This window comes from Mobula birostris, chromosome 5 (genome assembly GCF_030028105.1).
Source record: "Mobula birostris isolate sMobBir1 chromosome 5, sMobBir1.hap1, whole genome shotgun sequence".
NCBI lineage: Eukaryota > Metazoa > Chordata > Chondrichthyes > Myliobatiformes > Myliobatidae > Mobula > Mobula birostris.
Window position 1 is genome coordinate 177,226,174 of NC_092374.1, and position 24,222 is coordinate 177,250,395.

General features: G+C 41.7%; 2 protein-coding genes across 3 annotated transcripts in view; one reads left to right on the top strand and one right to left on the bottom strand.

Annotated features, from left to right (window-relative positions):
* Positions 1-576: 576 nt before the first annotated feature.
* Positions 577-21,177, bottom strand: LOC140198074 (E3 ubiquitin-protein ligase TRIM39-like). Of its 2 annotated transcripts, none has more exons than XM_072258946.1 (6): positions 20,468-21,177; positions 19,227-19,322; positions 10,272-10,505; positions 10,159-10,181; positions 9,964-10,081; positions 577-5,327 (listed from the first exon to the last, which is right to left on the bottom strand). In XM_072258946.1, exons 1-6 carry the CDS (start codon positions 20,900-20,902, stop codon positions 5,274-5,276), a joined length of 960 nt encoding a protein of 319 aa, XP_072115047.1. In that variant the 5' UTR covers positions 20,903-21,177; the 3' UTR covers positions 577-5,273. The 2 variants fall into 2 exon arrangements, with proteins under 2 accessions (XP_072115047.1, XP_072115049.1); XM_072258948.1 differs by having other exon boundaries at positions 578-5,327; positions 9,960-10,081.
* A 72-nt stretch (positions 21,178-21,249) lies between these two features.
* The window catches only part of LOC140198419 (uncharacterized), an 89,290-nt gene continuing 86,317 nt past the window's right edge, over positions 21,250-24,222 (top strand). Inside the window, exon 1 of the mRNA XM_072259508.1 lies at positions 21,250-21,330. The gene's annotated coding sequence lies outside the window, so the exon portion shown is untranslated. The remainder of the gene's footprint in view (positions 21,331-24,222) is intronic.

Genomic DNA, 24,222 nt, shown 5'->3' on the forward strand with positions numbered 1-24,222 from the left:
CGTGGCTTGACTAGACGAGGTTCTAGGGCGTGGCTTGGACTAGACGAGGTTCTAGGGCGTGGCTCGGACTAGACGAGGTTCTTGGACAGGACGAGCGAACTCCAGCATGGGGCTGGGCGAGAACACGGAACCTTGATTTGGTCAAAGGAGAGACAGGAAGGCAGGGCCTTGGTCGAGGGAGAGACAGGAACATGGAACATATGGGAACAGGATGTACGGCCCGGACTCATACACAGAACACACAGCCGGGAACCCTCCTTGGGAACAGGATGAAGGGCCGAGACTCATACACAGAATGCTGAACAAAATGAGACAGTTCTTAACACTAGGTAGCGGCAAAGGGCCAGACTTACCTAGTGAAGGCGTGGACACAGACGGTTGCCAACACTAGGTAGTGGCAAACGGCCGGACCTACCTAGCGAAGGTGTGGACACAGAGAGATAGGTCCAAAAAACAGCAGTTTCTTATCCTGCTCTGGTGGTTGAACTTGACAGCGGTGCAGGCGAAGGCTGCAGGCGAGGCAAGGCAAGGCTACAGGCGAAACAAGGCTACAGGTGAGGCAAGGCTACAGGCGAAACAAGGTGATGCAGAGAGGCGATTCAGACAGGGGGTTGGACAGGAACGATGCAGTAGCCAACCCCCGGTCTCCAGAGGTGGCCTACTTCTACTCTGATACCTTATGGTCTTATGGCCTCAATTCTGCTCCTATATCTCTGTTGCTTCTGGTCACATGGTAACCTACAGCTAATCTCACGTATTTCAACTCTGCACAGATATTCTATGTGGGGTTATATCGAAGAAACTCAGAAAGTTTTAAAATACCACAACTACTAGGCCTTTCAAAAGTATTCTGTTACTTTTCACTCCATTTTTTGTAGGCACTGGGGTATATACTGTAAACGAGCTAGAGTCTACAGAATCTTGAAAATTGCTTCACAATGTAGCTATTATTTTGAAATCCACTTTTTAAATACTCCAGCATATAAATATCAGGCCAGGGGATTTTGCAATCCCAATAAATTTCGTAATACCATTTCCCAACTAATGTTAATTTCATTTAGTTCCTTTCAATGTATTTTGTTCTCCAATGTGTTTGCCGGTTAGATATAGTTCCCATTGTAAAGGCAGATGAAAAAGATTATTTAATTTGTTTAACATTTCTTTTTAAATATCCACAGTTCTGACTTTAAGGGACCTACTTTGCCTTCGGTGATCCATTACTCTTCACTAACATATAGAAGCTTTTCAAGTAAATCTTTAATTTCTTCCATCAACTATTTCCTCTCCTTAATTTTGTTCTCAGCCAAATTCTAAATGCTTCCTAATTCTTTCTTTTATTTTGGGATATGTTATATTTCTTAACCCCTTTGCATCAAATACTGCCCCAATTTTTTTCTGTAAGCCACAGTTGAGATACCTTTCCCATTTTTGAACCAGAGTGGAATGAACAACTGCAATCCAAGTGCCAGCAGTTGCCCACATTTAATATTTCCCAATCTATCCAACAACTTCTTACTCTTCGCCTTCAATGCTTCCTTCAGCAATCTGCAGAAAGTTAACTCTTTAATCATCTATGTTAATACAGAACTCTGTTAAAGTTATATTCATTAATTATTTGTCACAATGCAACATTAAGTTTTGGATGGCATGTTCTATCTTCGATTTTTTAGCATATTGTTTCAACTAAAAACTATTCAAAATTACTCACTGGATTCATTCCCTGCAGTATTGTTGTCAATTTGTTTCCCCAATCTCTATGAATATTAAAGTCTTCACATAATGACTGTTGACAAGATAGCATGGTCGGTCCATGAAGTCCGCGTTCCAGTTCACTGTCTGGTCCGAGGACTCCGGACTCCAGGTCTTCTGGCTGTCCCTTGTTTCAGTTGGGCTTAATCATAGGCACCTGATGCTTGTCTTGGGGCTGGGAATATAAGTGGCCCTGGGTTTGAGTATGGTAGCTGGTTCGTCTCGTCAGTATCCTGTCCTCGCCTCCGTGGAGTAAGTCAAGCCGTCTTAGCTGTTACCCTGCGGTTGGATCTGTCCTTTCCTGTCCTGGCCTCAGGTGGGTAAGCCAGGCCGTCTTTGCCGTTACCCTGAGGCTGGACTGTTCCCTTCCATCTGAAGTCTTGCCTGCAACCTGTGTCTGAAGTCTTGCCTGCAACCTGTGTCTGGAGCCTTGCCTGCAACCTTGTCGAGTTCAGCCACCAGACTGAGGCCTGAGCCCTGCTATGTCAAGATTAGGAACTGTCTATCGTTGAGTTGGAACTATCTCTGTGTCTACACCTTCGCTAGGTACGTCCGGCCGTTTGCTGCTACCTAGTGTTAGGAACTGTCTCTGTGTCCACGCCTTCGCTAAGTAGGTCTGGCTGTTTGCCGCTACCTCGTGTTGTGATCTCTGTCTATCCACACCTTTGCAAGGTAGGTCTGGCCGTTTGCCGCAAACTAATGTTGGGAACTGTCTCATTGTGTTCAGCATTCTGTGTATGAGTCCCGGCCCTATGTCCTGTTCCCAAGGAGGGGTCCCAGCTCTATGTTCCATGCTCCTGTCTCTCAAGTCCAAAGCTCCGTGTTCCCGTGCTGTAGACCAAGGCTCTGTGTTCCAGTCCTCCCCAAGACCAAGTCAAGATTTCCGGCTTTGTATTCCAAGGTTCCTCTCTTCCAAGACCACGTCATGTCTTCGCCTAGTTCTGGAGTCCGAACCCGGGTCAAGACCAGGTTCTGGGTCCTTGTCCAGTCTCTAGCTCGTAATCCAAACAGAAGCCCTGTCACATCACATCGAGGAACCCAAGCCTCGTCACATCCTCGCCTTCAGGAACCCAAGCCACGCCCAGTCCTGTAGCCACGTCATGTCCTGCCCTCGTTCCAGAGTCCGAGCCTAGGTCAAGACCTAGGTTCTGGGTCCTTGTCCAGTCTCTAGCTGGGAGTCCAAGATCAGGCTCCTAGTTCCCAATTCCTAGTTCTGGTCCTGTTGCTTAGCCAATGTCCTAGCCCAAGTCTGTGTTCTTGTCCCAGCTCTCGAGTCAAGTCCTGTTCCTAGTACTTCAGTGTCTGTGTCTTGCATTTGGAACTGCCACCAGCACCCCACCGTTTTGAAACAAGATCTGTAAATATCCTACTGTATCTTATTGTGTGACTACAATTTCCTGTTTAATAACTACATATGTTCCTTCTCAACTCTGTTTAATCACCATTGTACGATCCATGTGGATTTTCTGCCCTTTTCCCATTGTTCAATCCATACCATATCTGGATTCTCCTTCCTCACTAGGGCTATTTAATTCCATTTTTTACATGTACTGTCTGGTTATTGAATACCCCTAGATGACTAGTTTCCATCCTGTTATATCAGTATTTCTGTAATGGCAACTACTTTCATCTATGTGTGTGACTAATACAATGTTTGCAATTTGTCTTTCTGATATTCTAAGTCGTCTTTGCAATTTTTGCACTATAGTCCTATTTGTTCCTTGCCTTCTATTTTTGCAGTTTTGTTTCATGACTTTTGTTTCTATACTCGTTTATGCCACCTGAGCCTCCCCACTCAGTTTCCCCATTCTTCTATCATCCTAATCTAAATCATCCTGAACAGCATTCACGAATGGCAGCACAAGAGGTTCCCACCCTACCTGAGTAGATGTCCGGAGAACAGGTCCCACCTTCCCAAAACTGGTCCCAATGTCACAGGGATCTAAATTCCTAGCTTCAACACTCTGCATCCATCCAGTATATCCATGTACTTACAAGCATATTGCTGAGGAAATAATCCTGAGGTTACTACTGTTGAAGAAATTTTGCTCTGAATTCTTTAAATTCAGATTGTAGGACCTGATCTAGTTTTCTGCATATGTTCTTCCACTTTAGAATATCCCAACATCACTGAGACATCCTTGATTCCAAGGGAAGCAACATACCATCTTGGAATCTCATGTGCAAGCACAGAAAATTTTCTCTATTCCCTTTGCAATTCAAAGTTCAAAGTTCTGAGAAAATTTAATTATTAGAGTACATCTGCTGTATGACCCATATACAATCCTGAAATTCTTCTTCCTGTGGGCATACTCACAAATCTGTAGAATAATGACTATAAAAAGATCAATGAACGATCAGATAAAGCAAAGAGGACAACAAACTGTGCAAATAACAGCACACTGTGCAATTGAAACTTATGTCACTATAGCTCTGTCTTTTTCCTCTCTCCTTTTAAAGGCCCATTTCCCAAATATGTCAAATTAGTACATCTACGGAATACTTTATCTGTTAATATTATTGGGTTAGTATTATTTTGTGTGCTGTACATGATAAAAATTCAAATAACTCAAGTTTAAAGAGAAGTGGTGCATTTCTGTTGTCTGACCAATATTGACTCTATACAACACAAATGTATATTTTTACTAAGCAATATAAATTTCCTTTCTGGCAGTTGCTGTTTGAAAACTCAGATTAGTATAGAATAAAGGGCCTGTTTCTATGCTGTCCGACAATGACATATAGCATCGCCCAATTGCAGGAGTGTCTCACTAATGATAAAGCATGTTCCATAAACAGGAATAAAACTATTTTTAAATTTTGCTGCCCCATTTTATTGGAAAATACCAGTTAAGCCTGTTGAACCCATGCAGTGACATTTATCACCTTAAATAGGCATGTCACATATCAGCTAAGTAAGAAATAGTAATTTATCAGTATTAGTACAACAGTAACTAGCACCAAATGGATACTCCCACCCAACATATCGCACACCCAACAGTCAGCACTGATAAAGTCAATGAAACTGAACATTCGATAGATTATAAAGCAGGTAACGAAAGAGATTCTAGCTGTTTTAAAATCCTGATCAAATCAAAACCTCTCCCTAAAGATAAATCATTGAAGTGCAAGCAAGCAAGCAGTGGTTCAAATGTTTTGTGAGCATAATTTTTAAATGCCTCCCTGGAAATACATCGGTGGAAGTGTAGAGGTGAGACATGCAATCAGCATCTTCCCACTCTAATAGTCTAGATAAATCCCTAGTTTCCAAGGCTTCCTTTTAATGGAAATTGGACTAAATTCATTTTTTCTGCCCTGTAGTCATACTCTTTAACCAAACCTCTGACCCAGTACCCACGTAAAGATATAGTGAGGATACCCTCTGCAACCCAAAATGTTTTGTTTCCAACAGCCACCTCCAGAAGTAGCATCTGCCTGATGTGAAATATCATGAATTCAAAGCACACAAGAATCCATTAAAATTGGCTGGGGATCAGGAAAATCATCCAATTCTTCATCATCGTTTACACTATGATGACGTTAGGAAACAAAAAGCTGCTCATTTTCTGTCTCCCGATCTAGGGACGGAAATAAAACACAAAAAGGAAAGCATTAATCTCCTTCAGAAAGGGATTGAAAAAAGAAATGTAACAGATAATTGCTATTTTGTCAGCTCCTCCTTGACGAAATCCAGTACGGAACATTTGAGGCAGCTCATCAATTGTTGATTCCCATTGTATTGGCTTTGCAACAGGTATCCCTCTTTTGAATCTACACCACTTTCTCAGTGCCTATTGCCCAGCACATTTCGCCTTCATATCTGTAAAAGCATTGTTCCAGTACAAGGTGAGAAGCCCTCTTCCCTGAGCCCATAAAACTTTTTTATTGATTCTTACAGATTGGCTGGTTTTGCGGCTAAAGTATGAACCACGGGATGAGTGAAGGTTGTATAATACTTCAGGTAGTGAAACAGTTTCTGCAGTGTTAAAGGTGACAAATGTAAACTCGTTATTTAAAGATGGAGAAAAATACAGATTACTTAGCCTTACAACAGTAGTGAGGAATGCTAAAGCCCATATTGAAGAATGTGGCAACAGTGGGTTTAGACAAAAGAGGATTTAAAGATTTATGTTGATGAAGATGGATTTAGGGTTGACCTAACTTCTGGAGATAGTCAGGAAGAAACTGCTGAAATATTTACAGAGAACCAGTTGGTCCCGTTGATTTGGATAAGTGTCAAGTCAGAATTTAGCGTGTAAAATTAAAGCACACTGAGTGACATATTGGCTGGGATTGAGATTTTGGAAGGAAACAGAGTGGAAATAAATGAGATTTTCTCAGGTTACAGCCACTGAGCAGTTGGGTACTGCAGGTATCACTGCCAGTGGCCTCAGATGTTCACAATATACAGTACATCAATTATGTAGATGAAAGAACAGAATATAAATGACATGAAATGGGGATGCAAGTTATAAGGAGGAGATAAAACACATTCAATGCAATTTTGATATGTTAAGTATATGGTTGATGCTATATAACATAGATAAATGTGAGAATATCCTTTTTTGTGAGAAAATCCAAAAGGCTGGGGTCTCATCCTTCCCACTCCCTCAAGTCCCTATTACCAAAACACCTTACCATTCATATATCTAAAACTCTCAATGCAGGACAAGGTGACAAATAGTGACAGAATATAGAACATTTCAGCCCATGATGTTGTGCCAACCTTTTAACCTACTCTAAGTTTAATCTAATCCTTTCCTCCTCCATATCCCTCCATTTTTCTATCATTCATTTCTTAAGTGCCACCAATGTAAATGTCTCTACCACCATCCTGGCAGTGCATTCCATGCACCCAATACTTTCTATATTTAAAAAAAATACCTGAGACATCATCCCCCCACCTATACTTTCCTCCAATCACTGTAAAATCATGGGCCCGTGTACTAGCTATTTCTGTTCTTGGTAAAAGCTTCTGGCTGTCCACTCTATCTATGCCCCATGCCATGTTGTACCCCTCTACCAAGTCATCTTTCATCTCCTTCCCTACAGAGAGAAAAGCCCTAGAATGCACAACCAATCTTCATGAGGCAAAGCTCTAGATTCAGTCAGCATTCTGGTAAACTTCTCTGCACTCTATCTAAGGAACCCCCATCCTTCCTAAAATGTGGTGACCAGAACTGAACACAATATTACAAGCATGGTCTAATAAGGATCTTATAGACCTGCAACTGTTGCAGCTCTTGAACTCAGTCTCTTGACTAATGAATACTAACACAGGGTATACTTTCTGAAGCACTCTATCGACTTGTAATAGAGTGGGGAAATTGGGACAATGGGAACTAGTGGTTATTGGAATCAATTGTGTAGGCGCTGCAATATATTGGCCTTCTTTACAGGCTGTGTTGAATGCAGGAACAAGCATGAATTGCTACATTATATAAAGCCTTAGTGAGATCACAACTCAAGTATTCTGTTTGGAAAAAGTGTATATTTAACAGAAAACTGTAACGATGGCTTCACAGATAGGATGTTAGAAAAACTACCCCAGGCTTGGGGAGGGGGTGGGTGCAGGTCACAGGTTAGAATAAGAGAATAACAGAATCATTATATGGTGCAAGACATTTGGAACTGAGATGAAGAAAGAGCTCTACTTTCACAGGCTTATAAATCTGTGGACCCCACTGCACAAAAGCTGGTGGATGCTAAGTCACTGAATATATTTAAGAAAGTTAGTACATTTCTACACAAGGCATCAAGAGGTAAGGGCCGAGCGCACAGAAATCAGCCATCATTGTACTGATCAGCAGCGAACGCTTATGTCTTCTCCAGCTTGTATTTTCAGTGACTATGTGGTCCTGAAGAAACATCAGTGGAAATTTAGCTTACACATTCATCAGTGGGTATGGAGTCATATGTGCATGATCATAACATTATAGCCACTATAATCATAAAAAGAAAAGTGCAAAATTCAGCAAACTAGTTCACTCTGCCATACTCAAGGGATATTCAAGCAAACACTACACAGAGGACTAAATGACAAATACATTTGAATGTGTAATAATTCAATTTAATCCAAATGGCAAAGCCACCTGGAGTCAGCTGCAATTCAATTAATTGGTAGTCAGAAGTCTACTGCCTGCCTACTGTCTTCCCCATGACCTCTCCACATGGGACTTCTCCCACTGTCGAAAGACATACTGCCTGGTAGTTTAATTGGTCATTGTAAATTGTCCAGTGTTTAGACTAGCGTTAAATCAGGGATTACTGGGTGGTGCAGTTCAAAGCGTCAGAATGGCCTTCTCCATACTGTATCGCAATTAATCCACCAACAAATTGAGCAATGCCTACTTCTGACTGTAATGTACCTTGAAACATCAGCTGATATAACAATGAAGATTGTTACTTTAATATATAAATAAGACCATAAGAATAGAAGCAGAATTATGCCTTTGGAACCATTGAGTCTGCTCCTCTATACTATCTTGGCTGCTTTGCTGTCCCCTTCAACCACTTCCTCCCACATTCTCCTAATAACCTTTGATACCTTTACTAATCAAGAACCTATCAACTTCCTCTTTAAATATACCCAATGACCTGGCCTCCATATCCAACCATGACAATGAATTCCTCAGATTCACTACCCTCTGGCTAAAGAATTTCCTCCTCAGTAAATAAAAGTTCAAAGTAAATTTATTATCAAAGTAATATGTATATGTCACCATATACAACACAGATTCATTTTCTTGTGGGCATAATCAATAAATCTATAATAGAATAATAACCATAAAAAATTATTGAAAGACTGCACCAACTGGGTGCTCCAACAGTGTGCAAATCGCAACAAATTTCCCAAATTTTAAAAAATAAATAATAATACATAAACAAACAATAAATATTGAGAATGAGATGAAGTGTCCTCAAAGGCAGTTCAAAGGTTACGGGAATATATCAGTGGTGGGGCAAGTGAAGTTGAGTGAAGCAATGTTACTGCAGCAAAAGAAAACCATAATGGTTAGGAAAATAATAATACTGTGATTGTAACTCAATTTAACACATTTCATTCCTTTTCCAGGACAGGGTTCTCAAGATCAGAGGGACTTTTGTACATGTCCATAAATCATAAAAGATGGAAGAAAGGGTAGAAAGGCTGGTGAAGAGTGCATAGAGATTACTGGCCTTCATTACTGGGACATGGAATAAAGGTAATGGCACAACGTTATAAAAGTTTGGTTCATCCACATTTGGACTATTGTGAGAATTCTAGTTACCACATTCTCAGAGGAAGAAACTTACCTAAACTATCAGGTACCCCACCAGTACTGACCACCTCCCCTCCCCCACAACACCACCAATCTCCTCATTCATCCTAAATCCTTGATCAATCACTTTCGGCTCATCTCTCTAACTATAGCTCTACAATCTTCAACTACGTCCTCACTCATTATTATACTCGAGTTCATAATCCCTGATTTCTTCCACTAATCATTCATGGTACTTTCCTATATCATGTCTTCTCCACAAACACTATCAAGTACCCTCTCCGCCTATACTGTATAGTTGACCCAATAATATTGCTTTCAACCTTCCATCCCTCATATTGACAGCTTCAAACGGCCCAGTCTGCATGCAGTAATATGGCTGCTCTGGCTCAGCTCCTACAGTGTCCACAGCCTATGGGGGCTGACTTGCTTTATGACCAATTTGTCAAGCCTGACCTTCAGGAAAGAATGCTGCAACACATTTTGTACACAGAAATGTATCCACTTTTCACAACATGCTCCATAATCCTGGGACGTGCAGCTAATCAGGTTATCTATTTCAGTTTGGTTGCCAGAGTGATAAATATTGGGTCGAACGGAGGAAGAACTATTTAACTTTTTTTGACGACAACATGCCAAAGATCTTTCTCATACTCAAGAATACATTCCATTTAATACTTCTGAAATAATTTGGGAAGCAGTGGTAAATCTCAGCCTGACTACAAGTGGACAGGAAGAGATTTTAGAAATACTATTTGGGGCACTGGCAGGTTTTCTATATTGAGTAGCTGTTAAATCAGTACCTGATCATCTCATCACCTGTATTGTAATCAATTCCTTAGAACCAACTCTCCCACATAGCCTCTGAATATAGGGGAAAAACTGCACATAGGCAAGCAAACACACATACAAACAGGCACAGACACAGACAAACAGTTCCAATCTTACCTGCCTCGATTATTCTCCTCATATCCTCCCACACTCTGAGAAAGGGCAGCAAAAGCCCATCAAGGATTTTACTGGTTAACCTAATATCGAACTCTTCCACCTCCTGGCACTGGACATCACATCTGGGAACAGGGATAGTCCAGGTAAGCAATAAAATTAAAACAATATAGCATGCTCCACATAATGAAATGGGACATACGTTGTCAGGAGGTTTTCTGCATCCTAAGAAGAAGAAAAAGAGAAAACAGCATTAGCAACGAAATTGATGCAAATCCCAAATCCAGGCCACATTTTTAAAAATATTATGGCTACCTTGAGTATCTTGACTGTTTGATTCATCTCTAGTCTTGATTTTATCTCCAGAATTCTTTCCTCAAGAGTTGATACATCATTGTTAATTTCTGCCACTATGGTGTCCAGTCTTTTCAGTGTCCTATTCTCGTTTTCTCTCAGCTGACATCTCATAGCCTTTTCTTGCTCTTCCAGGAAGTAGTGCATCTTCGAAAATTCTCGTTCAATTCTTTCCGACAGCTGATCCACTTGCACCTGCAGGATTGTTGAAAGGAAATGCTCTTGATGAATATTTATTCTACTGTTCTGGAACAAGATAATCATTAATACAGTCTATCAAACAGAAACATTTTTATTCAGCTAGAAAATAGGGAGGATGAGGCTCGTTCACTTTCCCAGTGTGCTTCACATACCCTTTCTTTCTGTTTATACAAAGCAAGGCAGTCTTGTGCACATCCAGAGATAAGGTAAAACATTTTCACCAATGTGAATGCTTTTAGCTATCACTTCTTTGACAGTCCAAGATCAGAAGACATACAGAATGGTTGTCAGATATTACCACCTCCCCATGATCAACTTGTCACTTGTAGAGTCCCTGTTTTAATGGTTTCATGTGGAGAGAACATTTCCATTAGTACCAGAGCTTATGATCTAAGGGTGCAGCCTCAGGCCAAACAGATACTCCTTTAGAGATTAGACGTGCAGGAATTTCTTCATCACAAGAGTGGAGAATCTGTGGAATTTGTTGCCACTGAGGGTTGTGCAGGCCAAGTCAATGGATGTATTTAAGGCACTGATTGATATGTTCCTGAGCAGTCAGGTGGATGAATTTTATGTGAAGAAGGCAGGCCAATGAGGTTGAAAAAAAAAAAATCAGCCCACGATTGAATGGTGGAGCAGATGCGATGGGCTGAAAGACTTAATTCTTCTACTATATTTTATAGTCTTCTGCCCTTTGTTTAGTTGACAGATACCATGGTGACAGTCGTATTAGATTCATCATTTACAGTGCCTATAAAAAGTACTCACCCCTCCCTCCACCTTGGAGTTTTCATGTTTTATTGTTTAACAACATTGAACCACATTGGATTTAATTTGGCATTTTTGACACTGATTAATAGAAAAGACTCTTTCTTGTCAAAGTGTAAACAAGTTTGTCCAAATTGGTCTAACTTATTACAATTATTAAACACAAAATCATTAGCTACATAACTACTCACCCCCTTCAAGTCTGTATTTAGTAGATGCACCTTCTACAACAATTACAGCCTTGAGACTGTGTGGATAGGTCTCCATCAGCTTTGCACATCTGGCCACTGCAATTTTCCCCATACTTCATTACAAAACTGCTCAAGCTCTGTCAGATTATGTGGAGATCATGAGTGGACAGTCCTTTTCAAGTCCAGCCACAAATTCTTAATTGCATTTAGGTCCAGGGTCTGACTTGGCCACTCCAAGACATTAACTTCCTTGTTTTAAGCCATTCCTGTGTAGCTTTGGCTTTAAGCTTGGGAGTCGTTGTCTTGCTGGAAGACAAATCTTCTCCCAACCTGTAGTTCTCTTGTAGACTGCATCAGGTTTTCCTCCCTGAATTCTGATGCACTCATTTTACCCTCTCCCTTCTCAACCTTTCCAGGGCCTGCTGCAGTAAAACATCCCCACATCATGAAGCAGCCACCAGCATCTTCACAGTAGGAGTGATGCATTTTTGATAATGTGCCGTGTTTGGCTTACACTAAACATAAAACCTCAATTTTAGTTTCATCAGACCATAGAACTTTCTTCTAGTTGACTTCATAGTCTCCCACATGCTTTCTGAAACTTCCAATGGGATTTCATGTGAGATTTTCTTTTCAACAGTGGCTTCCATAGAGCTGCAACTGGTGAAGCACCCAGGCACCAGTTGTTATATGCGCAGTCTCTCCCATCTTAGCCACTGAAGCTTGTAACTACTCCAGAGTTGTTATAGGTCTCTTGGTCGCCTCCCACACTAGTCCCCTTCTCACATGGTCACTCAGGACCTGCCTGCTCTAGAGAGATTTACACCTGTGCTGTATTCTTTCCATTTGTTGATGATTGATTTAACTGTACTCCAAGGCATATTCAGTGACTTGGAAATTTTCCTGTATCCATCTCCTGACTTTTGCTTTTCAACAACCTTTTCCTGGTTGCTTGGAGTGTTCCTTTTTCTTCAAGGTGTACCTTTTGCCAGGATATTGACTCACCAGCAATTGGACCTTCCAGATATAGGTGTATTTTTACCGCAACTAATTTAAACACCTTGAATGTACACTAGTGATCTCAATTTAACTAATTATGTGACTTCTAAAACCAATTGGCTGCACCAGCGGAGATTTGGTTTGTCATCCTAAAAGGGGTAAATACTTCTGCAATCAATTAATTTCTGACTTGTATTGGTAATTAATTTAGATCACTTTTGAGAGATCTATTTTGACTTTGACAGGGAAAGGTCTTTATCTATTGATTACTGTCAAAAAAGGAAAATTAAGTCCACTGTGATTCAATGTTGTAAAGTAATAAAACATGAAAACTTGCTAAAGGGGGTAAATACTTCTCAGAGGCACTGTAAATCTACAACTTTCCTTAGGGTGCTTAAATTATGCACCATTTCACAGAACAGGTGTGATTTGTCGGGTGCCTTGGCATGAAGGATTAACCTGAAAATTAAAAGCATTTTTGTTTTTTTTTTGGAAATAGAATATACCCTGTGTCCAACCACTTCACTTCTCTTACAGGAACAGAGCCTCTGCAGTTAGTGCAACTGATATGGTCTGCAATTCACTGGCTGCAAAGGTGATGGAAGTTGATGCATTATTTCAATAAAGAGAATCTCTTTTCACCACTATTATCTGCTACAGTGACCAGAAGCTCAGTAATCCAGTACTTTAAAAAGCACCTGAAGGATTAATTGCTCTTATCTGCTCAAGTGCAATTCACCAGTTTGGACAAACTGATGTGACACTTCACTTGCTGACTACAACAATATAGATAATCTCAAGGGTTCTTGAATCCCCACTCCTAGGTATCAGCAGAAACGATGGAAAGCTGAAGTTCTTTAAAACTATGTTAGCGTTTAAATACACCTTTCATAAGCTTGGAGTACCTGGTAAGGCTCTGAAAACCTGTGCCATTGAACTAACAGGACTATTGAAGGACATTTACAACCTCTCAATGATACGGGCAGATGTTCCCACTTGCTTCAAAAAGGCAAAAATTATACCAGTGCCTAAGGAGACTAATGTGGGCTGCCTTAATGACTATAACCTGGTAGCACTCACATCGACAGTGATGAAATGCTTTGAGAGGTTGATTATGACTAGACTGAACTCCTGCCTCAGCAAGGACCTGGACCCATTGCAATTTGCCTATCGCCGCAATAGGGCCACGGCAGCCGCAATCTCCATGGCTCTCCACATGGCTTTAGAGCACCTGGACAACACAAACACCTATATCAGGAAGCTGTTCATTGACTATAGCTCAGCATTTAATACCATCATTCCCAAAACCCTGATTGAAAAGTTGCAGAACCTGGGCCTCTGTACCTCCTCTGCAACTGGATCCTTGACTTCCTAACCAGAAGACTACAGTCTGTGCGGATTGGTGATAACATATCCTCCTAGCTGACGATCAACACTGGCGCACCTCAGGGGTGTGTGCTTAACCCACTGCTCTATTCTCTATACACACGATTGTGTGGCTAGGTATAGCTCAAATATCATCAATAAATTTGCTGATGATACAACGACTGTTGGTAGAATCTCAGGTGGTGATGAAAGGACGTACAGGAGCGAGATATGCCAACTAATGGAATGGTGTCGCAGGAACAACCTGGCACTCAACGTCATTAAGAACAAAGAGCTGATTGTGGACTTCAGGACGGTTAAGACGATGGAACACATACCAATCCTCATAGTGCAATCAGAAGTGGAGAGAGTGGGCAGCTTCAAGTTTCTGGGTGTCAAGATCTCTGAGGATCTAACCTGGTCCCAACACCTCGATGTAGTTATAAAGAAGGCAAGACAGTGGCTATACTTTATTAGGAGTTTGAAGAGATTTGACATGTCAACAAATACACTCATAAACTTCTATAGCTGTACCGTGGAGAACATTCAGACAGGCTGCATCACTGTCTGGTATGCAGGAGCTATTACACAGGACCAAAAGAAGTTGCAGAAGGGTGTAAATCTAGTCAGCTCCATCTTGGGTACTAGCCTACAAAGTACCCAGGACATCCTTAGGGAACGTTGTTTCAGAAAGGCAGTGTCCATTATTAAGTACGTCCAGCACCCAGGGCATGCCCTTTCCCCACTGTTACCATCAGGTAGGATTTAGATTAGATTTAGATTTAGATTATGAGGACACGCAGTCCTCTTTTACAGTCACTTAGTAATGCATGCATTAAGAAATGATGCAATGATTTTCCAGAATGATATCACAGAAACACATGACAAACTGACTTTAAAAACTGACAAAAACCATATAATTAAACATATAGTTACAACAGTGCAAAGCAATACTGTAATTTGATAAAAACAGACCATGGGCACGGTAAAAGTCTCAACGTCTCTCGAAAGTCCCATCATCTCACGCAGACGGTAAACCTCCAGCACAGCAGACTTGCCGATGCAGCATCCTGGAAGCATCCGACCCAAGTCCATCCGAAAACTCCAAGCACCGAGCACCATCTCTGCCGAGCACTTCGACCCCGGCCCTGGCAATAGGCAAAGCCACTGATTTAGGGTCTTCCCCTCCAGAGATTCTCAATGGCACAGTAGCAGCGGCAGCGAAGAGGGCATTTCAGAAGTTTCTCCAGGTGTTCCTCCGCGCTTCTCACGGCTCTCTCCATCAAATCAGGGTTGTGCACGGCCCCCTAGTTAACACATATCGATATCAATTGGGAACGGCCGCACATGCTGCGTTGCGCCGCCATCTTCTGCTCCCTCCTCAGGTACATAAGCCTGAAGGCACACACTCAGTGATTCAGGAACAGCTTCTTCCCCTCTGCCATCTGATTCTTAAATGGCCATTGAAGCTTCGGACATTACCTCACTTTTTTAAAAATATACAGTATTTCTGTTTTTGCATGTATTTTTTTTTAAATCTATTCAATATGTAATTGATTTATTTACTGATTTACTATTGTTTCATTTTATTTTTTTTCTCTCTGTTAGATTATGTACTACATTGAACTGCTGCTGTTAAATTAACAAATTTCACATCCCAGTGATAATAAACCTGATTCTGATCTCACCAGGACAAAGGAACAGCTCAGACCTCCTGGGTGAGTCTGACAGAGGTGGAAACAGTTGGATAGCCATATCCCTAACTAAAATTTTAATCACATGTCTGAGAAAGTTACCCAAACATGGTGCCCAGGGAGCCACTGATAGCTTCACAACATTAAAAGTAGTATCGAGATAAATCCTTGAACTATCAAACCACAGAAGGCTGTAAGCCAAGTGTCAGTAAATGGGATTAGTATAAATTGATACTTCATGATCTGCACATTCATAGTGGGCAGGTTTTCTCTCCTAGTATCTGGTACTAACGTGTCATCAGAATTGTTGGACAGTCAGGGACAGACCCAGAGCCAATTGCACATCCACAATTGCCCTAATCCACGTCTACACATCTGGCACCACAAGAGTCTAAGGATTATCACCACAGTCTATGATTATAGAACACAAGAACATATAAAATAGGAGTAGCCATTCAGCCCTTCTCTATTATCTATAAAATTCTATTCAAAAGGTTCAAAGGAACATCTAAACAAGCCTGATGCATTTTGGAAACAAGTCCTGTGGACTGATGAAGTTAAGATAGATCTTTTTGGCCACAATGGGTAAAGGCATGTTTGGAGAAAAAAGGGTGCAGAATTTCATGAAAAGAGGACCTCTCCAACTGTTAAGCAATGGGGTGGAACAATCATGCTTTGGGCTTGTGTTGCAGCCAATGGCACGGGGAACATTTACTGGTAGAGGGAAGAATGAATTCAATTAAATACCAGCAAATTCTGGAAGCAAACATCACATCGTTTGTAAAAAAAAAAAAGCCGAAAATGAAAAGAGGATGGCTTCTACAACAAGATAATGAACCTAAACACACCTCAAAATCCACAATGGATTACCTCAAGAGGCGCAAGCTGAAGGCTTTGCCATGACCCTCACAGTCCCCCAACCTAAACATCATCGAGAATCCGTGGATAGACCTCAAAAGAGCAGTGCATGCAAGACGGCCCAAGAATCTCAGAGAACTAGAAGCCTTTTGCAAGGAAGAATGGGCGAAAATCCCCCAAACAAGATTTGAAAGACTCTTAGCTGGCTACAAAAAGCATTTAAAAGCTGTAATACTTGTCAAAAGGGGTGTTACTCAATACTGCCATGCAGAGTGCCCAAACTTTTGCTTTGGGCCCTTTTCCTTTTTTGTTAATTTGAAACTGTAAAAGACAGAAATAAAAAAGTTTTCCTGCTTAAAATATTAAAGAAATCTGTCATCTTAAACTTTATGCCTTTGGGAAATCAGTTCATCTTTTACTCACTTAACTATTCACAGTAACAGAAATTTTGACCGGGGTGCCCAAACTTTTGCATACCAATGTAAATGCACATGTGCAATAGAAACCTTACCTACAGCAGCATTACGGCATATAGCATCATTTTTGACGCATTTACGAGTAAAAACAAAATTAACCATAAATTACACAAATGTTTACAAGAACAAAATCAGAACAAGAACACTGAAAGACCTGCTCCTGTGCAGCTTTTCTCTTTGCTATTTTTAATGACTCCACAAGCTAGCACTTTCAAAGTTTTGCAAAAAATACAGTGGAGTAAAAGGCTTGTTTTTGTTTTGTTTAATTCTAGAATTAAAACCAGCACTAACTTAAGACTAAGTTTTAGGTCACAGGCTTCACTGAGATCTCACACAGATCCTCAACTGAATGACAAATATCAACTGTTGTTAGTGAAGAAAAGCAAACAAGTTGTCCTTGGCACCCTGGTCAACATTAATTCATTGACCAGCTATGCACAGAAAAATCAAACTATCTGGTCCTTATTACTTTGGGATCAAGTGAACTTGCAATGCACAAATCATGAACACAAGAGATGCTGGAAATCCAGGGCGACAGACACAAAATGGTGGAGGAACTCAGCAAATCAGGCAATATCTATGGTGAGAAATAAACTGTCAATGTTTCAAGCTGAGACCCTTCATCAGGACTGGAAAGGAAGGGTGAAGAAATCAGTATAAGAAGGTGGGAGGAGGGAAAGAAGTAGAAACTAGGTGGTGGGGAGGTGGGTCAATGAGGGAGAGGGAATGAAGTGAGAAGCTTAGAGAAGAAAAGGCAAATGGATGAAGAAGGGACATCTGATAGAAGATGAGCATGGACTGTGGGAGAAAGGGAAGGAGGAGATGATAGGCAGGTGAGGGGAAGAAAAGGGTGAGAAAGAGCCAGAATGTGTGTTGCAATAGATGAACTGGTCTCTGCAATTCCTCTGTCGAAATAATGAAACTTTAAAGGTGTATCATCTTAAATGACTGTGAACTACTTAGAGAACTTTATGCAACAGAAACAAATCCTGGAAAGACAGTAAGTACCACCCACTGTTTACTCTTTAAAATAGATGCTTTCAATGTAGGTAAGTAGCTGAGCTGCAAGAATTCACCTCCAAGGAAAACCTGAGTAGCAAATTAATAGCAGTACACATCGAAGTTGCTGGTAAACGCAGCAGGACAGGCAGCATCTCTAGGAAGAGGTCCAGTCGACGTTTCAGGCCGAGACCCTTTGTCAGGACTAACTGAAAGAAGAGCTAGTAAGAGATTTGAAAGTGGGAGGGGGAGGGGAGATCCAAAATGATAGGAGAAGACAGGAGGGGGAGGGATGGAGCCAAGAGCTGGACAGGTGATTGGCAAAAGGGATATGAGAGGATCATGGGACAAGATACCCAGGGAGAAAGAAAAGGGGGAGGGGGGGAAACCCAGAGGATGTGCAAGGGGAATAATGAGAGGGACAGAGGGAGAAAAAAGAGAGAGAGAAGGAATGTGTGTATATAAATAAATAATGGATGGGTACGAAGGGGAGGTGGGGCTTTATCGAAAGTTTGAGAAGTCAATGTTCGTGCCATCAGGTTGGAGGCTACCCAGGCGGAATATAAGGTGGTGTTCCTCCAACCTGAGTGCAGCTTCATCTTTACAGTAGAGGAGGCCATGGATAGACATATCAGAATGGGAATGGGATGTGGAATTAAAATGTGTGTCCACTGGGAGATCCTGCTTTTCCTGGCGGCGGACAGAGCATAGGTGTTCAGTGAAACGATCTCCCAGTCTGCGTTGGGTCTCCAATACTGTAAAAGTGAAGCCACACTCAGGTTGGAGGAACAACACCTTATATTCCGTTTGGGTAGCTTCCAACCTGATGGCATAAACACTTACTTCTCAAACTTCCGCTAATGCCCCACCTCCCCCTCATACCCCATCCGTTATTTATTTATATACACACATTCTTTCTCTCTCTCTCTCCTTTTCCTCCCTCCGTCCCTCTCACTATACCCCTTGCCCATCCTCATGGTTTTCCCCCCTCCCCCTTTTCTTTCTCCATGGGCCTCTTGTCCCATGATCCTCTCATATCCCTTTTGCCAATCAACTGTCCAGCTCTTGGCTCCATCCCTCCCCCTCCTGTCTTCTCCTATCATTTTGGATCTCCCCTCCCCCTCCCACTTTCAAATCTCTTACTAGCTCTTCTTTCAGTTAGTCCTGACAAAGGGTCTCGGCCCGAAACGTCAACTGTACCTCTTCCTAGAGATGCTGCCTGGCCTGCTGCGTTCACCAGCAACCTTGATGTGTGTTGCTTGAGTTTCCAGCATCTGCAGAATTTCTCGTGTTTGCGTAGCAAATTAATATCAGTCTTATTGCAATAAATAATCAAAATTTTGTATCAGTGTAATCCAGTCTTACCTTCACTTCTCTCACTTTCCCTTCTTGTTTCATTTTGTTTTCAGTAACCATTTGCAGTTCTCCTTCAAACAAAGGCAAAACTTCCTTGAATGCTTTCTGAAACATTAAGTATTTTAGTTGTTTGATGGAATTGAGAGTTCAGCAAAACTGGAAATCTAGTCTCAGCAGTTGTCAACTGTGTAAACTACTTAGATATGGCAGTATATGCTAACATATGCATGGTTATACACCAAGGCTCAAGGTTTACTCATGCACATAGCAATATACAGGTAATGTCCACACAGCCAACATATGTCATCATTAGAGCAGGCAAATCATTCCAATGCAATTCACAGGGCTACATTCCCATAAAATCCAATACCAAACCAATGACAATGATCATAAATGATAACAAAGATGTAGAGAGGCTGAGGGATGCAAATACAAGGGCTTAAAGATAAGGCAACTGAAAGACCAATGGAAACAAAGATATGCAGGCCAGATCTAGAGAAGTGCACAGACACAGAAGGAGTGTAGCAGTGGAGGGAGATAGTACTTTCAGGATCCACTTGTCCATCCAGCATCTTCTTTGACATTCTACCATCAGGCAGGAGACTATGATGCTTAAAAACAAGATTGGTCAGGATAGGGGACAGTTTCTTCTCCCAAGCCATTAGGCTACTGAAATCCCGGCCGGATCATATTCGAAGTTGCACTAGTTGATCTGCTCCGTGCCTTACAACATTTAATATTAATGTACTTTAGTTTGTTAGTTTTATGTGATTCATCTGTAGACTTTATCCTTACCTTCATAAGTTTTCGTTTGTTTACACCGATTCGAAGTAACAGCTCATTTCTATATACATTATATGAATACATGTAGTTAAATAAGAATAAACTTCTCTTGATATTTGACATTTCTGCCCAAGACTGCAAGAAATTACAGAATTCAATCTAGATTCTGCTCCATTAACTGTCAACTTTCTGCTGCCTCTGGAAAGTAGCCAGCAGAAACAATGATCCCACACCCCGATCATTCTCTCTTATCCCCTGTCTGCTAGAAGGTAATAACGCTTGAAAGTACCCACTTCCAAGATAGAAGCTGTCATTGAGCCTGGAAGTGGGTACTTTCAAGATACCTGTAGTACTATATTCCGTTTTCCTTTTCTTGTATCTTGGTACATTTAACAATGATAAACCGACACCAATATCCTTCGCTTTGACTACCCTCAGGTGTTATTCCAATGGCAGTGACCCATTACCTTGTACAACCCGACTGCTACCTTCATCGGGATGACTTTGTGACCTTGATGCCGAACGTCCCAGCAGTTCACACAAATAACTTCTCGTTCCTTTAAACAGAACTGCTTCAGCTTCTCCCCGTGTTCCGCACAGCAAGGTTCTTGCTTCTCATGCGCCAGCTTCGCATTCAACACCTTAACCTGCTCCGCAATGATGCCGAGCCTCCGAGCAGACCTGGTGTTCACTCCAGAGAAGGTTTGACGACACTGGGGACAAGTATTCTGTTCAGGGAGCTGCCCCAAGCTATGCGTGATGCAGGGTCTGCAGAAGTGATGACCACATTGTAGAGATACCGGGTCAACAAATATCTCAAGACAGATGGGGCACGTTAACTCTTCAATTAAACCGTCCATCTCACTCTCAGAGGCCATGGCGCCGATCTGTTCTTCAGACATACTGTATGTACCTTCCCAACTTTCAGTTCTGTTTTCCCAAATATGTTCCGCCCTTCAAAGACGTCACGTGGTTCAGAAAGATAAATTACGTTTGTTTCCTCAGTGAATCCAACTACTACTGAATTTAAGTTCCAACAGAGGCTGCAGGAAAACATTGTGTGTCCCTGGAAATAGTTAATGCACCTTGAAATCTCAGCTTTCTTTGCATATTAGTGTTGAACGTCTTTGCTAAAACCATTAGGTTCAGTGGGGAACCCAGAAACACACACCGCGGCGCCCCCGGCAGCGAAAGGGGGCGGGACGGCGGCGCCTGTGGCGGAGATAGGGGGCGGGACCATGGCGTCTCTCGGGGATTGGCGGTGTCGTATTTAATTCCGGGAGAGGGGTCTGTTGCTGTCAATTGAGTGGGAGCAAACGGTAGTAGGGAGGTAAGTGTGTTATAAATAAAATAAAGTTCAGGAGTAATTTTGGAGCAACTGAAATTCAGTTTGTTATCCCCAGCTAGATACTACACGAGCAGCCGTTGTCGGGTTATCGCGGTGTCCGAAACTAGAACTTGCAAAGCTGTGAAATGGCGCGTGGACTGTCCTTTCCACAGTGCACACGGGCTGTGAAGGACCCAGTTCCACTGAAGTAAAATGCACGGCCGAGTAATTTCTAGCTTAGCGAAAGAAATAGTAAATTTATTTGCAATGTTTCTGTGAGCCTTGGTACTTTTAATTATAATTAAACACCACATTTTTAATCGAAACTCCATGCAAAATTACTCCGGGGTTTGGGGTGAAATAAATTGAAGACTTGAGTAACTTTTTTAAATGACCTTGCGAAAACTAGCGTTTTAAATAGTAACTCGGAGTTCCAGGCTGTGAAACAGCGTTGGAGGCCCTGGCCCAGGGAGCAGCTACAAGTGGGGATCAAGCCTGTTCCGTGACTCTCACTTAGCCAGAATACCCCTGTCAATGAAACATAAGCACCAAGGGGAGCAAATCTGAGCGGTGGCAAAGGCTTTAAATGTTTCAGATTGTCGTGGTTTCTCGTTTCTCACGAACGACAAGGAGGCGCAGAAAATCCTTCAAGACGTTTTAAACTTTAATTTGCAAATCAAAGCTGAGACAATCAGAAAGCTAGTAGCTGACTGCCCGTCGAGGCTTGTACACAGCATTTTTTTATAACAATTTTCCCATCTTAGCTACATTATCATATTCAATCGGCCTGTGATTACATATCATCAATATATCTGCTCTCGACTTTCCACTATTGTTTTATTCCCCAAATTAATTATGTCCTAGTTTACATTTTAGACCATATGTCTTCTCATCCCTAACCACAGTTATTTCTTAATTGGTCTTGTATTGACATACAGCCACATATTTCATCATTCTACCTGCCACTGTTATCTTTCTACTTGGTTTCATACCAGTTTTCTTCATGAATTAATAGTGAACAGGTCAAAAGTCATGGCTACATAGTGAATACCTTCTAATGAGCTAACAGTGGTTACATAGAGAATATTGTAGAGAATACAATGTGTACATTTGAGTAAATACTGTAATACATAGAAAATACAATGCATGCATTTGCATTTTCCAATGTAATCTTCCCTTTGAGACCTAGAGAGATACAGAGAGGGAGGACTGAGAGTCCTTGCACAAAAAGCTCAAATAAAGCCCAACATTTTACTCCCAAATTTGAGTTAAACTATAATTTCCTGCGCTTAGGACTCAGTGTTCTCTCCCTACCTCCCTAGTCCGCTGAGCCAAAAACCCCGTCCCTTTGTATCTGAGACAGGGAAAAAGACTCTGGAGTCTTCACAGTCTAATCCCCATATATTTCATCAACTGTTCGTTTTGCGTGTCTTGTAGACTGTACGAATACATCATCAGTGCTTCTTTCTCCGTAGGGCTCGACCCAATAATTCCCAGGAGCATCGGAAACCGTTTCATTGCAGCACTCACTACAAGTGACTTGAGGCATGGAAGAAAACAATACAGATTGACCGCGCAGCTTAGCAATACAATACCAATGGTTACTGCAATGTTGGTCAGCCATGCTCCCCATCCTCCTAGTTTACTGTCTAACCAGTCAAAGAACTGGTGTCCAAACCCTGCATTTTGTTTAACTTGCTTTCCTAGATTTTTCAGTTTATTCATTGCTCTGGTAAACGATCCCTCCGGACTAGTGTTATTCGGTATAAAAGTACAGCATTGTTCTCCAAACATTACACAAACTCCTCCTTTCTCTGCCAATAGCCAGTCTGGTACCTGTCTATTCTGCCACGCCACTCTACTGGTTGCATCTAGCTGCTGCCCCAAAGCCTCTAGTGCATCATCAGTGTAGTTAATGATGATGATTATAATATATATAATTTATCCATTCAACATTTTTGCCTCTAGTGCATCATCAGTGTAGTTAATGATGTTGATTATAATATATATAATTTATCCATTCAACATTCTTGCAAACCCTTATCACAGATTAAGTGCTTCCCAGCCCGCAGCAATCTCATTTCTTTCCTTAAACTCGTTAGGTATACCTCTCGGCTGTCCTATACTGTCGATCCGAATCGTCAGGTCAGGCTCATATTTTCTCTTCCCCCGTTTTAGTGTCCATTGCCTTGAGCTGTCAAACTGTATTTCAGAGGATACTACAACTTCTTGAATCAGCATAACACGCGTACATGTACCCGCCCAATTAAGGGGAAGCGTGGATCTCAGACCTCCCTCCTGTCCACACAGCCACCAGGTATCTGCTAACTGGATGGTCTGGGCGTTCAGTGCACCCTCGAGTGGAGGGGGTACCTGTCTTGTATCTTCGGCCTGAGGTTACATCCCAAGTCTTAACACAGTTGCCGCTGAAATGCCCAACTGAGAGGTCACCCATCCGCGTGAAACATTCATAACTCAAATGTTCCTGCATTTTAAGCTTTCCCAATGTGGGTGTCTGGCTTCTTTTATTTATAGCCCACGGTCTGCTGTAATTACAGTTAGAGGCAAGCTTGTTTTGATCAAACTGTGAGGAAGCCTGGTATAACGTACACCAATAAGGGCACATTGGTGTGTTATCAATACATTTCCGATAACAAGGATCTATCCCGCTACAAATTCCCATACTGCAGGTCTTGACTACACTTGGACACTGCTGCGCACACTGCCCCCTCCGCTCCTTTCGCCATTGCATGCAGGTGGAGGAGTTATAAGGCATGGGGGCTACGTGTTGCACCGGACTTGCCCTTGAGCATAGATAACAATTCTTCCTCTTCATCATCCCTGCTGTATAATTTGCCCATTGGTACCACATGTTCTGGTACCATGGTACGGAGG